Raw genomic sequence first — 16,408 nt, forward strand, 5'->3', positions numbered from 1 at the left:
CGTCTCTCTGGGGTCGGGAAGGGTCTGCCGTCTCTCTGGGGTCGGGAAGGGTCTGCCGTCTCTCTGGGGTCGGGAAGGGTCTGCCGTCTCTCTGGGGTCGGGAAGGGTCTGCCGTCTCTCTGGGGTCGGGAAGGGTCTGCCGTCTCTCTGGGGTCGGGAAGGGTCTGCCGTCTCTCTGGGGTCGGGAAGGGTCTGCCGTCTCTCTGGGGTCGGGAAGGGTCTGCCGTCTCTCTGGGGTCGGGAAGGGTCTGCCGTCTCTCTGGGGTCGGGAAGGGTCTGCCGTCTCTCTGGGGTCGGGAAGGGTCTGCCGTCTCTCTGGGGTCGGGAAGGGTCTGCCGTCTCTCTGGGGTCGGGAAGGGTCTGCCGTCTCTCTGGGGTCGGGAAGGGTCTGCCGTCTCTCTGGGGTCGGGAAGGGTCTGCCGTCTCTCTGGGGTCGGGAAGGGTCTGCCGTCTCTCTGGGGTCGGGAAGGGTCTGCCGTCTCTCTGGGGTCGGGAAGGGTCTGCCGTCTCTCTGGGGTCGGGAAGGGTCTGCCGTCTCTCTGGGGTCGGGAAGGGTCTGCCGTCTCTCTGGGGTCGGGAAGGGTCTGCCGTCTCTCTGGGGTCGGGAAGGGTCTGCCGTCTCTCTGGGGTCGGGAAGGGTCTGCCGTCTCTCTGGGGTCGGGAAGGGTCTGCCGTCTCTCTGGGGTCGGGAAGGGTCTGCCGTCTCTCTGGGGTCGGGAAGGGTCTGCCGTCTCTCTGGGGTCGGGAAGGGTCTGCCGTCTCTCTGGGGTCGGGAAGGGTCTGCCGTCTCTCTGGGGTCGGGAAGGGTCTGCCGTCTCTCTGGGGTCGGGAAGGGTCTGCCGTCTCTCTGGGGTCGGGAAGGGTCTGCCGTCTCTCTGGGGTCGGGAAGGGTCTGCCGTCTCTCTGGGGTCGGGAAGGGTCTGCCGTCAGTCTGGGGTCGGGAAGGGTCTGCCGTCAGTCTGGGGTCGGGAAGGGTCTGCCGTCAGTCTGGGGTCGGGAAGGGTCTGCCGTCAGTCTGGGGTCGGGAAGGGTCTGCCGTCAGTCTGGGGTCGGGAAGGGTCTGCCGTCAGTCTGGGGTCGGGAAGGGTCTGCCGTCAGTCTGGGGTCGGGAAGGGTCTGCCGTCAGTCTGGGGTCGGGAAGGGTCTGCCGTCAGTCTGGGGTCGGGAAGGGTCTGCCGTCAGTCTGGGGTCGGGAAGGGTCTGCCGTCAGTCTGGGGTCGGGAAGGGTCTGCCGTCAGTCTGGGGTCGGGAAGGGTCTGCCGTCAGTCTGGGGTCGGGAAGGGTCTGCCGTCAGTCTGGGGTCGGGAAGGGTCTGCCGTCAGTCTGGGGTCGGGAAGGGTCTGCCGTCAGTCTGGGGTCGGGAAGGGTCTGCCGTCAGTCTGGGGTCGGGAAGGGTCTGCCGTCAGTCTGGGGTCGGGAAGGGTCTGCCGTCAGTCTGGGGTCGGGAAGGGTCTGCCGTCAGTCTGGGGTCGGGAAGGGTCTGCCGTCAGTCTGGGGTCGGGAAGGGTCTGCCGTCAGTCTGGGGTCGGGAAGGGTCTGCCGTCAGTCTGGGGTCGGGAAGGGTCTGCCGTCAGTCTGGGGTCGGGAAGGGTCTGCCGTCAGTCTGGGGTCGAAAAGGGTCTGCCGTCAGGTTAACGCCTGTTGTCAGTCTCAGGTGTAGTTTTGTCAGATCTCTCTGTGTAGAAAAGAATGTAAGCCTTGGCTTTAACCACCGTCTCCTCCTCAGTCAGAGTCACTGTGCTGTCGTTGAAGTGGTACCAGCGACCCTCCCGTTTTCCGTACGCTGTGTAATGTCCCGATCCAACCCTGCCAACACAATTAAAACAGATTTTAAAAGACACTGAATGGAAGAAAACAGAGTGAAACAGGGTCAGACCAACTAGTAATGGGGGGGGGGGGGGGGGGGGGGTGCTAAAGTTACATATCGGGATATACAATGCTCAAAAAACTAAAGGGAACACTAAAATAACACATCCTAGATCTGAATGAATGAAATATTCTTATTAAATACTTTTTTCTTTACATAGTTGAATGTGCTGACAACAAAATCACACAAAAATTATCAATGGAAATCAAATTTATCAACCCATGGAGGTCTGGATTTGGAGTCACACAAAATTAAAGTGGAAAACCACACTACAGGCTGATCCAACTTTGATGTAATGTCCTTAAAACAAGTCAAAATGAGGCTCAGTAGTGTGTGTGGCCTCCACGTGCCTGTATGACCTCCCTACAACGCCTGGGCATGCTCCTGATGAGGTGGCGGATGGTCTCCTGAGGGATCTCCTCCCAGACCTGGACTAGAGCATCCGCCAACTCCTGGACAGTCTGTGGTGCAACGTGGCGTTGGTGGATGGAGCGAGACATGATGTCCCAGGTATGCTCAATTGGATTCAGGTCTGGGGAACGGGCGGTCCATAGCATCAATGAGGATCTCATCTCAGTACCTAATGGCAGTCAGGCTACCTCTGGCGAGCACATGGAGGGCTGTGCGGCCACCCCCCAAAGAAATGGCACCCCACACCATGACTGACCCACCGCCAAACCGGTCATGCTGGAGGATGTTGCAGGCAGCAGCACGTTCTCCACGGCGTCTCCAGACTCTGTCACATGTGCTCAGTGTGAACCTGCTTTCATCTGTGAAGAGCACAGGGCGCCAGTGGCGAATTTACCAATCTTGGTGATTTCTGGCAAATGCCAAACGTCCTGCACAGTGTTGGGCTGTAAGCACAACCCCCACCTGTTGTCGGGCCCTCATACCACCCTCATGGAGTCTCTTTCTGACCGTTTGAGCAGACACATGCACATTTGTGGCCTGCTGGAGGTCATTTTGCAGGGCTCTGGCAGTGCTCCTCCTGCTCCTCCTTGCACAAAGGCGGAGGTAGCGGTCCTGCTGCTGGGTTGTTGCCCTCCACGTCTCCTGATGTACTGGCCTGTCTCCTGGTAGCGCCTCCATGCTCTGGACACTACGCTGACAGACACCGCAAACCTTCTTGCCACAGCTCGCATTGATGTTCCATCCTGGATGAGCTGCACTACCTGAGCCACTTGTGTGGGTTGTAGACTCCGTCTCATGCTACCACTAGAGTGAAAGCACCGGCAGCATTCAAAAGTGACCAAAAAAAAATCAGCCAGGAAGCATAGGAACTGAGAAGTGGTCTGTGGTCACCACCTGCAGAACCACTCCTTTATTGGGGGGTGTCTTGCTAATTGCCTATAATTTCCACATGTTGTCTATTCCATTTGCACAACAGCATGTGAAATGTATTGTCAATCAGTGTTGCTTCCTAAGTGGACAGTTTGATTTCACAGAAGTGTGATTGACTTGGAGTTACATTGTGTTGTTTAAGTGTTCCCTTTATTTTTTTGAGCAGTGTATATAGTGTCGACAATATTGAAATATTATTTTTCTGCTAGTTGGCTGTACCTGCACCAAAACGCCAGTATTTTCTCTTTAAAGCTTGTTCTTCATCTTTTTTAAAAAATAGGGAGCAAATTTGTTTACAGCACTTCCATAACTAACCGAAACTCATGTTCTCAGTGCTCTCTCTCTTGTCCCTCTGCAGTAGATCTATGGTGAGCAATTCGTTTGGAACAGCGAATCACAATACGTATCGGCATCTTAGTATCGTGATATCAGTAGTATCGTGTCCCTGGCAATGCCCAACCCTACGCAGGTACCTTAAGTAAAGCGGATGCTTATTTTCTGTTCTCAAAACGTTTGGCCCCAATGAACATGGCCCTGCTGGCTGCCTTTATGCAATGATCAGCTATTAATGGGGACACGTTCAGTTGGCTCATCAGGCAGGAACATCACCAACTGAGGGAACTACGGAGTGGTGTACTTGAAAAACATCTTGCAACATTGGCTGCGTTTACACAAGCAGGACAAATTCTGATAATTTTTCCCCCTAATTGGTCTTTTGACCAATCAGATCAGAGCTGAAAAAGATCTGATGTGATTGGTCAAAATACCAATTAGTGAAAAAAATCTGAATTAGGCTGCCTGTGTAAACAGCCATTATAACCCAGTTGAGAGAGCATCAGTACTCACCCTGACCCATGATGCACCACCACAGCTACCAGGTCATACAGCCACTGGTCAGGCAGCGCCTCCTCCGGCTGCTCAAACAACAAAACAGAACATTTCTCCAGACATCTGAAGCCTTCAGCCTTTGACATAAGGATTTTTGAGGCTCATTTCACAGACATTAAATCACATCCAATGGAGATTCCTAGTGTTTGGATTATCACCTCATGTCCACTCCTCAGAGATGATACGTAGGGTCAGGTCTCACCTCTAGTAAGTACCAGTCCACAAAGAGGGGACAACTCTACATAGGGTCAGGGGTTTAGGGTTTAAGGCTTTGCCAGCAGCAAACCTGCATCCCGCTGCGTCCCAAGAAGAGGGAAACAGGCCCGTCTCTCTGTGCTGCTTAAAGAACTGATTTGACCATGGAGAGACGACTCTCACGAACACGTTCTCTGTTTTGCTAAAAGACCCCCACAGGGACTCAGGGGTCTGAAGTCCGTAACGCTGATGACTTCTAGTCTGTAGCGTCCGGACCGTTTACACACTAATATGACCCCCTTGCAGAACTCTTGAACACCGTTCTTTTCTACAACCCCCACTAGTGTCACGGGACTCGTCTGAGGGTAAAAGGTACCGTTTCTTTTTTTTTTAAATGAATGGAAGTATGAAGGTAGTTTTCGTGCCAAAAAAATGGGTTAAATGTACAGTCATGAACAAAAGATTTGAGAATGACACAAATATACATTTTCACAAAGTCTGGTGCCTCAGTTTGAATAATGGAAATGTGCATATAGTACAGAATGGTACAAAGTGATCAGACGAAATGCAAATAATTGCAAAGTCCCTCTTTGCCATGCAAATGAACTGAATCTCCAAAAAACATTTCCACTGTATTTCAGCACTGCCACAAAAGGACCAGCTGACATGTCAGTGATTCTCTTGTTAACACAGGTGTGAGTTTTGACGAGGAAAATTCTAGAGATCACTCTGTCATGCTGATTGAGTTCGAATAACAGACTGGAAGCTTCAAAAGGAGGTGGTGCTTGGAATCATTGTTCTTCCCCTGTCAACCATGGTTACCTACAAGGAACCAATACCGTCATCATTGCATTGCACAAAAAGGGCTTCACAGGCAAGGATATTGCTGCCAGTATGATTGCAACTAAATCAACTATTTATCAGATAATCAAGAACTTCAAGGAGAGCGGTTCAATTGTTGTGAAGAAGGCTTCAGGGCACCCAAGAAAGTCCAGCAAGCGCCAGGACTGTCTCCTAAAGTTGATTCAGCTGCGGGATTGGGGCACCACCAGTACAGAGCTTGCTCAGGAATGGCAGCAGGCAGGTGTGAGTGCATCTGCACGCACAGTGACGCGAAGACTTTTGGAGGATGGCCTGGTGTCAAGAAGGGCAGCAAAGAAGCCTCTTCTCTCCAGGAAAAACATCAGGGACAGATATTCTACAAAAGGTACAGGGATTGGACTGCTGAGGACTGGGGTAAAGTCATTTTCTCTGATGAATCCCCTTTCCGATGGTTTGGGAAATCCGGAAAAAAGCTTGTCCGGAGAAGACAAGGTGAGCGCTACCATCAGTCCTGTGTCATGCCAACAGTAAAGCATCCTGAGACCATTCATGTGTGGGGTTGCTTCTCAGCCAAGGGAGTGGGCTCACTCACAATTTTGCCTAAGAACACAACCATGAATAAAGAATGGTACCAACACATCCTCAGAGAGCAACTTCTCCCAACCATCCAGGAACAGTTTGGTGATGAACAATGCCTTTTCCAGCATGATGGAGCACCTTGCCATAAGGCAAAAGTGATAACTAAGTGGCTCGGGGAACAAAACATCGATATTTTGAGTCCATGGCCAGGAAACTCCCCAGACCTTAATCCCATTGAGAATTTGTGGTCATTCCTCAAGAGGCGGGTGGACAAACAAAAACCCACAAATTCTGACAAACTCCAAGAACGGATTATGCAAGAATGGGCTGCCATCAGTCAGGATGTGGCCCAGAAGTTAATTGACATCATGCCAGGGCGGATTGCAGAGGTCTTGAAAAAGAAGGGTCAACACTGAAAATATTGACACTTTGCATCAACTTCATGTAATTGTCAATAAAAGCCTTTGGCACTTATGAAATGCTTGTAATTATACTTAAGTATTCCATAGTAACATCTGAATATCTAAAGACACTGAAGCAGCAAACTTTGTGGAAATTAATATTGGTGTCATTCTCAAAACTTTTGGCCACGTCTATGTCAACAACAAAACACTTCCTGAGCTTTCTATCTTTCCATCTCGTAGATACAGACAGCGCACGATTAATTATCGTTGATTATTGTATTGATACCTTAAGGGTCCTAAAATTCAAATTAAAAATGGACCATTTCAAAATAATTCCATATGTTGGCTTATTAACCCCCCCCCCCCCCCCCTCCCCCGAGGTTTAAGGGTTAGTGCTCACCTGTAGTAAATACCCCCTCATGTCCAGGCCTCGTAGAGGGAACTCGACATAGGTGGTTACTTTGTTCCTCAGGTAGGATGTCCAGTGGAACCTCTTCAGGTGCAGACACAACACCTTGGGCAGCTTCTGGACCCAGAACTTCTTGGTCGATTTCTGTCTCTTCTTACACCTGTGGCACATATAGAGCTCTGCCTGGTCTAGTTCCTCCAGGTCAGTGAAGCTACACAGGCAGTCTGAAGAAGAGCAGGGACAGAGAGATGTCGTGGATTACACTAAACCAGAAAGGATTTAAACCTGAAATGGCTTGAGTCAATAAGTATTCAACCCCTTTGTTATGGCAAGCCATACGTTCAATAAGTAAGTAAGTAAAGTAAGTAAATGTAAAACATTTGCTTAACAAGTTACGTAATAAGTTGCATGGACTCACTCTGTGGGCAATACTAGTGTTTAACATGATTTTCGAATGACTACCTCATCTCTGTACCCCACACATACAGATAATGGTAAGGACCCTTAGTCGAGCAGTGAATTTCAAACACAGATTGAACGACAAAAAGACACCTATTGGTAGATAGGTTAAAAAGAAAACACTTTGAAAATATCTCCCCGGAGAGGAAGGAACCCAGTCAGAGATTTCACCATGAGGCCAATGGTGGCTTTAAAACAGTTACAGAGTTTAATGGCTGTGATAGAAGAAAACTGAGGATGGATCAACAACAATGTAGTTACTCCACAATACTAACCTAAATTACAGAGTGAAAAGAAGGAAGCCTGTTCAGAATAAAAATATTGCAAACAGGATGCATGTTTTGTACTAAGGCACTAAAGTAAAACTGGGGCCAAGAAACTAACTTTATGTATTGAATACAAAGTGTTATGTTTGTGGCAAAGCCAACAACATCACTGAGTACCACTTCATATTTTAAAGCATGGTGGTGGCTGCATCATGTTATGGGTATGCTTGTCATCATTAAGGACTAGGGAGTTGAAGGATAAAAATTAAACAATACAGCTATGAGCACAGGCAAAATGCCAGAGTAAAACCTGGTTCAGTCTGCTCTCCACCAAACACCTGGAGATTAATTCACCTTTCAGCAGGACAATAACCTAAAACAAGGCCAAATCTACACTGGAGTTGCTTCCCAAGAAAACATTGAATGTTCCAAAGTGGCCTAGTTGCAGTTCTGACTTCAAATCAGCAATACTTGAAAATGGCTGTCTAGCAATGATCAACAACCAACTTGACAGAGCTTGAATTCTTTAAAGAATAATGTGCAAAATATTGTACAATCCAGGTGTGCAAAGCTCTTACGGACTTACCCAGAACGATAGGAATACATTCTGAAAGAAATGTAGCCGCTACATACAAACACCATACTAGGAGCTATATGTAGTGAATATATATATACAGTTGAAGTCAGAAGTTTACATACACTTCAGTTGGAGTCATTAAAACTCATTTTTCAACCACTCCACAAATTTCTTGTTAACAAACTATAGTTTGGGCAAGTCGGTTAGGACATCTACTTTGTGCATGACACAAGTAATTTTTCCAACAATTGTTTAGACAGATTATTTCACATAATTCACTGTATCACAATTCCAGTGGGTCAGAAGTTTACATACACTAAGTTGACTGTGCCTTTAAACAGCTTGGAAAATTCCAGAAAAATATGTAATGACTTTAGAAGCTTCTGATAGGCTAATTGACATCATTTGAGTCAACTGGAGGTGTACCTGTGGAGTATTTCAAGGCCTACCTTCAAACTCAGTGCCTCTTTGCTTGACATCATGGGAAAATCAAAAGAAATCAGCCAAGACCTAAACATTTTTTGTAGACCTCCACAAGTCTGGTTCATCCTTGGGAGCAATTTCCAAACACCTGAGGGTACCACGTTCATCTGTACAAACAATAGTACTCAAGTATAAACACATTGGGACCACGCAGCCGTCATACCGCTCAGGAAGGAGACGCGTTCTGTCTCCTAGAGATGAACGTACTTTGGTGCGGAAAGTGCAAATCAATCCCAGAACAACAGCAAAGGACCTTGTGGAGATGCTGGAGGAAACAGGTACAAATATATATAGCTATATCCACAGTAAAACGAGTCCTAGATCGACATAACCTGAAAGGCCGCTCAGCAAGGAAGAAGCCACTGCTCCAAAACCGCCATAAAAAATCCAGACTAGGGTTTGCAACTGCACATGGGGACAAAGATCGTACTTTTGAGGAATGTCTGGTCTGATGAAACAAAAATAGAACTGTTTGGCCATAATGACCATTGTTATGTTTGGAGGAAAAAGGGGGAGGCTTGCAAGCCGAAGAACACCATCCCAACCGTGAAGCACAGGGGTGGCAGCATCATGTTGTGGGGGTGCTTTACTGCAGGAGGGACTGGTGCACTTCACAAGATAGATGACATCATGAGGGAGGAAAATGATGTGGATATATTGAAGCAACAGTCAGGAAGTTAAAGCTTGGTTGCAAATGGGTCTTCCAAATGGACAATGACCCCAAGCATACTTCCAAAGTTGTTGCAAAATGGCTTAAGGACAACAAAGTCAAGGTATTGGAGTGGCTATCATAAAGCCCTGACCTCAATCTTAAACAAAATTTGTCGGCAGAACTGAAAAAGCGTGTGCGAACAAGGAGGCCTACAAACCTGACTCAGTTAAACCAGCTCTGTCAGGAGGAATGGGCTAAAATTCAAGCTTGTGGAAGGCTACCCGAAATGTTTGACCCAAGTTAAACAATTGAAAGGCAATGCTACCAAATACTAATTGAGTGTATGTAAACTTCTGACCCACTGGGAATGTGATGAAAGAAATAAAAGCTGAAATAAATCACTCTACTATTATTGACATTTCACATTCTTAAAATAAAGTGGTGATCCTAACTGACCTAAAACAGGGATTTTTTACTAGGATTAAATGTCAGGAATTGTGACAAACTGAGTTTGTTATATATCTCTCTCTGTCTGGTATAGTTCCTCAAAGTCCGAAGCTACATATATAGGCAGTCTGATGACCGACAAAACACGCATTATGACGTAAGAGACAGAACACACATTAGGACCTAAGAGACAGAACACACATTAGGACCTAAGAGACAGAACACGCATTAGGACCTAAGAGACAGAACACGCATTAGGACCTAAGAGACAGAACACGCATTAGGACCTAAGAGACAGAACACACATTAGGACCTAAGAGACAGAACACGCATTAGGACCTAAGAGACAGAACACGCATTATGACCTAAGAGACAGAACACGCATTATGACCTAAGAGACAGAGCATATTAAACTCCACCTATACATTTATTTACGTCCACCACTGTTCAATAGAACATAACTCATCTTGTATGGGTAGTACATAGAGAGTGTGATACGCCCAGTCTACTCCTCGGTCATATGTATCTACAACAGAACAGGTGCAGGCAGTCTGACAACCAACAGCAGAATAGAGCTACAGTTGAGTACATTAGAGCATCAACGGTCCAATAGAACTCACCTCGTAACGTGCAGGTAGGACCAGGCTCTTGGTCCTTGGTTCTCTTGTGTCTGAACTGACTGGGAATATCCAGGGACAGATCTGGAGGCCAGGGGACATTTGGAATTTCTGTTAAGTTCCTGATTTGACGGAATTGAAATGGAATTGACCCCGGGCTAAAGGTGGACTGACAGTGGACGGGACTTACCAAGGAAAGGGTCAAACTTTCTAGACTCAGTCCCACAGATCAGGCAGTTGACTTCATTCTGCAGAACGCCGCCAAATATAGACGTGACCACAGTAGAACTGCCGTTTCTGAAAAGACAAGCAACAAAGCAGACTTCAGAGTAGCCACTTCAGCAAGCGTCTCCAACGTGGTAGTGGAAATACATGTTCCTTTCAACGGTATTGATGTAGAAAATAGAGGCTCTATCCCCTCTCTCACATGACCGCAGCATTCAGCAGGACAGCATTCAGCAGGACAGCATTCAGCAGGACAGCATTCAGCAGGACAGCATTCAGCAGGACAGCATTCAGCAGGACAGCATTCAGCAGGACAGCATTGAGCAGGACAGCATTCTCACTCAACAGACACCTTTTATTTGAGGCCATTTTCATCTCTGTTTTAGCGTTTAGAAATCAAAGTAATTGATGCATCTATTCCCCCTCATAAGTATTTGGACAAATTCAGTCAAGTGTTTTATTTATTTTGGTCCCATATTACGTCACGCACCGACTACATCAGGGTTCCAAAACTGGTGGCCCGTGGGCCAACTTTAGCCCACAGGTGATTTTATTTGGTCCCCCAAGTTGTGAGCAAGAAATTATAATGGACATAAGACTAAAAACACCCGTAAATCAGCGACAGGTGATTTTAAATTTTGGAAATGTGTTCAAAGTAATCCCACACATAAGAGACATATCATATACGTTTTATTTTCATTTATTTAACCAGGTAAGGTGGTTAAGAACAAATTGTTATTTACAAAGACGGCCTACCAAAAGGCAAAAGGCCTCCTGCAGGGACAGGATTAAATAAAAATATAGGACAAGTGACCGTATACAAATTTATACAAATGTAAGCAAGGTTTGAAATAATGTTTTAGTCAAATATTATATCTGTCTGGGATTCTTGCGGTCAATTTGCAGTCCAAAAATGTATTGTAATTATGTTCAGGCCCCCTGACCATCCCCTCAGTTAAATATATATGTACATACCTCTCGGCCCGTGGCTGAATCAACCTGATGATCCCCTGGACGACACCCCTTAGACATGCTAACCTCTCACCATTACAATAACAGGGGAGGTTAGCATTTTATGTCATACACCCAAGACATGCTAACCTCTCACCATTACAATAACAGGGGAGGTTAGCATTTTATATCATACCTCCAAGACATGCTAACCTCTCACCATTACAATAACAGGGGAGGTTAGCATTTTATATCATAACCCCAAGACATGCTAACCTCTCACCATTACAATAACAGGGGAGGTTAGCATTTTATATCATACCTCCAAGATATGCTAACCTCTCACCATTACAATAACAGGGGAGGTTAGCATTTTATATCATACCCCTAAGACATGCTAACCTCTCACCATTACCAATAACAGGGGAGGTTAGCATTTTTGGTGGTTATTATATTTATGCCTCAGTAACTTTCTCACTCATCGTTATTCACGATTCATTCAGGATTATCCATAACCATGGTAGCACCCACATTAACGTAGAAGTGTTTAGAAACATTCTATTATTACTTATAATTAAAGTGACTCCAAAATGACAATACATTTACCATTAATTTCTATTGGACACAAAGTAATCTGAAACTACCCAAACAAACCACATCCAACCAGGTTGTAGTCCCCAGCTTGATGTAGTCATTGCGTGATATGAATATGGGACCAAATACTAAACTTTTGACTACTTTAATACACTAAGTGAAATTGTCGAAATACTTATGACGCTTTTAAAAATTAAGGGGGGGGGGGACTAGAAACAAAGTACCTTTATTTCTAAACAGTAAAACAGATATGAAAATACCCTCAAATTAAAGGTGACATTCTATCCTGTCGCCTCAAAATGTTTCAGTCCCGGACGTCGGCACCAACGATGTTAGGATGAAACAGTCAGAGATCACCAAGCGCAACATAGCTTCTGCGTGTAAATCAGCTAGAAAGATGTGTCGGCATCGAGTAATTGTCTCTGGCCCCCTCCCAGTTAGGGGGAGTGATGAGCTCTACAGCAGAGTCTCACAACTCAATCGCTGGTTGAAAACTGTTTTCTGCCCCTCCCAAAATATAGAATTTGTAGATAATTGGCCCTCTTTCTGGGACTCACCCACAAACAGGACCAAGCCTGACCTGCTGAGGAGTGACGGACTCCATCCTAGCTGGAGGGGTGCTCTCATTTTATCTACCAACATAGACAGGGCTCTAACTCCTCTAGCTCCACAATGAAATAGAGTGCAGGCCAGGCAGCAGGCTGTTAGCCAGCCTGCCAGCTTAGTGGAGTCTGCCACTAGCACAGTCAGTGTAGTCAGCTCAGCTATCACCATTGAGACCGTGTCTGTGCCTCGACCTAGGTTGGGCAAAACTAAACATGGCGGTGTTCGCCTTAGCAATCTCACTAGGATAAAGACCACCTCCATTCCTGTCATTATTGAAAGAGATCATGATACCTCACATCTCAAAATAGGGCTACTTAATGTTAGATCCCTTACTTCAAAGACAATTATAGTCAATGAACTAATCACTGATCATAATCTTGATGTGATTGGCCTGACTGAAACATGGCTTAAGCCTGATGAATTTACTGTGTTAAATGAGGCCTCACCTCCTGGCTACACTAGTGACCATATCCCCCGTGCATCCCGCAAAGGCGGAGGTGTTGCTAACATTTACGATAGCAAATTTCAATTTACAAAAAAAAAATTTGACGTTTTCGTCTTTTGAGCTTCTAGTCATGAAATCTATGCAGCCTACTCAATCACTTTTTATAGCTACTGTTTACAGGCCTCCTGGGCCATATACAGCGTTCCTCACTGAGTTCCCTGAATTCCTATCGGACCTTGTAGTCATAGCGGATAATATTCTAATCTTTGGTGACTTTAATATTCACATGGAAAAGTCCACAGACCCACTCCAAAAGGCTTTCGGAGCCATCATCGACTCAGTGGGTTTTGTCCAACATGTCTCTGGACCCACTCACTGTCACAGTCATACGCTGGACCTAGTTTTGTCCCATGGAATAAATGTTGTGGATCTTAATGTTTTTCCTCATAATCCTGGACTATCGGACCACCATTTTATTACGTTTGCAATTGCAACAAATAATCTGCTCAAACCCCAACCAAGGATCATCAAAAGTCGTGCTATAAATTCACAGACAACACAAAGATTCCTTGATGTCCTTCCAGATTCCCTCTGTCTACCCAAGGACACCAGAGGACAAAAATCAGTTAACCACCTAACTGAGGAACTCAACTTAACCTTGCGCAATACCCTAGATGCAGTTGCACCCCTAAAAACTAAAAACATTTCTCATAAGAAACTAGCTCCCTGGTACACAGAAAATACCCGAGCTCTGAAGCAAGCTTCCAGAAAATTGGAACGGAAATGGCGCCACACCAAACTGGAAGTCTTCCGACTAGCTTGGAAAGACAGTACTGTGCAGTACCGAAGAGCCCTTACTGCTGCTCGATCATCCTATTTTCCTAACTTAATTGAGGAAAATAAGAACAATCCGAAATTCCTTTTTGATACTGTCGCAAAGCTAACTAAAAAGCAGCATTCCCCAAGAGAGGATGACTTTCACTTTAGCAGTGATAAATTCATGAACTTCTTTGAGGAAAAGATTCTGATTATTAGAAAGCAAATTACGGACTCTTCCTTAAATCTGCGTATTCCTTCAAAGCTCAGTTGTCCTGAGTCTGCACAACTCTGCCAGGACCTAGGATCAAGAGAGACACTCAAGTGTTTTAGTACTATATCTCTTGACACAATGATGAAAATAATCATGGCCTCTAAACCTTCAAGCTGCATACTGGACCCTATTCCAACTAAACTACTGAAAGAGCTGCTTCCTGTGCTTGGCCCTCCTATGTTGAACATAATAAACAGCTCTCTATCCACCGGATGTGTACCAAACTCACTAAAAGTGGCAGTAATAAAGCCTCTCTTGAAAAAGCCAAACCTTGACCCAGAAAATATAAAAAACTATCGGCCTATATCGAATCTTCCATTCCTCTCAAACATTTTAGAAAAGGCTGTTGCGCAACAACTCACTGCCTTCCTGAAGACAAACAATGTATACGAAATGCTTCAGTCTGGTTTTAGACCCCATCATAGCACTGAGACGGCACTTGTGAAGGTGGTAAATTACATTTTAATGGCATCGGACCGAGGCTCTGCATCTGTCCTCGTGCTCCTAGACCTTAGTGCTGCTTTTGATACCATTGATCACCACATTCTTTTGGAGAGATTGGAAACCCAAATTGGTCTACACGGACAAGTTATGGCCTGGTTTAGATCTTATCTGTCGGAAAGATATCAGTTTGTCTCTGTGAATGGTCTGTCCTCTGACAAATCAACTGTAAATTTCGGTGTTCCTCAAGGTTCCGTTTTAGGACCACTATTGTTTTCACTATATATTTTACCTCTTGGGGATGTTATTCGAAAACATAATGTTAACTTTCACTGCTATGCGGATGACACACAGCTGTACATTTCAATTAAACATGGTGAAGCCCCAAAATTGCGCTTGCTAGAAGAATGTGTTTCAGACATAAGGAAGTGGATGGCTGCAAACTTTCTACTTTTAAACTCGGACAAAACAGAGATGCTTGTTCTAGGTCCCAAGAAACAAAGAGATCTTCTGTTGAATCTGACAATTAATCTTAATGGTTGTACAGTCGTCTCAAATAAAACTGTGAAGGACCTCTGCGTTACTCTGGACCCTGATCTCTCTTTTGAAGAACATATCAAGACCATTTCAAGGACAGCTTTTTTCCATCTACGTAACATTGCAAAAATCAGGAACTTTCTGTCCAAAAATAATGCAGAAAAATTAATCCATGCTTTTGTCACTTCCAGGTTAGACTACTGCAATGCTCTACTTTCCGGCTACCCGGATAAAGCACTAAATAAACTTCAGTTAGTGCTAAATACGGCTGCTAGAATCCTGACTAGAACCAAAAAATTGGATCATATTACTCCAGTGCTAGCCTCTCTACACTGGCTTCCTGTCAAAGCAAGGGCTGATTTCAAGGTTTTACTGCTAACCTACAAAGCATTACATGGGCTTGCTCCTATCTATCTCTCTGATTTGGTCCTGCCGTACATACCTACACGTACGCTACGGTCACAAGACGCAGGCCTCCTAATTGTCCCTAGAATTTTTAAGCAAACAGCTGGAGGCAGGGCTTTCTCCTATAGAGCTCCATTTTTATGGAACGGTCTGCCTACCCATGTCAGAGACGCAAACTCGGTCTCAACCTTTAAGTCTCTACTGAAGACTCATCTCTTCAGTGGGTCATATGATTGAGTGTAGTCTGGCCCAGGAGTGGGAGGGTGAACGGAAAGGCTCTGGAGCAACGAACCACCCTTGCTGTCTCTGCCTGGCCGGTTCCCCTCTTTCCACTGGGATTCTCTGCCTCTAACCCTATTACAGGGGCTGAGTCACTGGCTTTACTGGGGCTCTCTCATGCCGTCCCTGGAGGGGGTGCGTCACCTGAGTGGGTTGAGTCACTGATGTGGTCATCCTGTCTGGGTTGGCGCCCCCCCCCTTAAGTTGTGCCGTGGCGGAGGTCTTTGTGGGCTATACTCAGCCTTGTCTCAGGATGGTATGTTGGTGGTTGAAGATATCCCTCTAGTGGTGTGGGGGCTGTGCTTTGGCAAAGTGGGTGGGGTTATATCCTTCCTGTTTGGCCCTGTCCGGGGGTGTCCTCGGAGTGGGCCACAGTGTCTCCTGACCCCTCCTGTCTCAGCCTCCAGTATTTATGCTGCAGTAGTTTATGTGTCGGGGGGCTAGGGTCAGTTTGTTATATCTGGAGTACTTCTCCTGTCCTATTCGGTGTCCTGTGTGAATCTAAGTGTGCGTTCTCTAATTCTCTCCTTCTCTCTTTCTCTCTCTCGGAGGACCTGAGCCCTAGGACCATGCCCCAGGACTACCTGACATGATGACTCCTTGCTGTCCCCAGTCCACCTGGCTGTGCTGCTGCTCCAGTTTCAACTGTTCTGCCTTATTATTATTCGACCATGCTGATCATTTATGAACATTTGAACATCTTGGCCATGTTCTGTTATAATCTCCACCCGGCACAGCCAGAAGAGGACTGGCCATCCCACATATGCTCTCTCTAATTCTCTCTTTCTTTCTCTCTCTCGGAGGACCTGAGCCCTAGGACCATGCCCCA

The 16,408-nt window shown here is 46.1% G+C and overlaps 1 protein-coding gene across 2 annotated transcripts in view; it reads right to left on the reverse strand.

Annotated features, from left to right (window-relative positions):
* Nucleotides 1–978: 978 nt before the first annotated feature.
* usp3 (ubiquitin specific peptidase 3) overlaps nt 979–16,408 on the reverse strand; it is a 48,314-nt gene continuing 32,884 nt past the window's right edge. For both annotated transcript variants that reach the window (XM_036968742.1, XM_036968743.1), the window contains exons 10-14: nt 10,197–10,303; nt 10,010–10,090; nt 6,497–6,729; nt 4,055–4,122; nt 979–1,806 (exon numbers count right to left, since the gene is read on the reverse strand). In XM_036968742.1, the coding sequence (XP_036824637.1) occupies nt 1,632–1,806; nt 4,055–4,122; nt 6,497–6,729; nt 10,010–10,090; nt 10,197–10,303 (664 nt within the window). In that variant the 3' untranslated portion in view covers nt 979–1,631. The remainder of the gene's footprint in view (nt 1,807–4,054; nt 4,123–6,496; nt 6,730–10,009; nt 10,091–10,196; nt 10,304–16,408) is intronic.

Source organism: Oncorhynchus mykiss, chromosome 30, assembly GCF_013265735.2.
Source record: "Oncorhynchus mykiss isolate Arlee chromosome 30, USDA_OmykA_1.1, whole genome shotgun sequence".
Classification (NCBI taxonomy): Eukaryota; Metazoa; Chordata; class Actinopteri; order Salmoniformes; family Salmonidae; genus Oncorhynchus; species Oncorhynchus mykiss.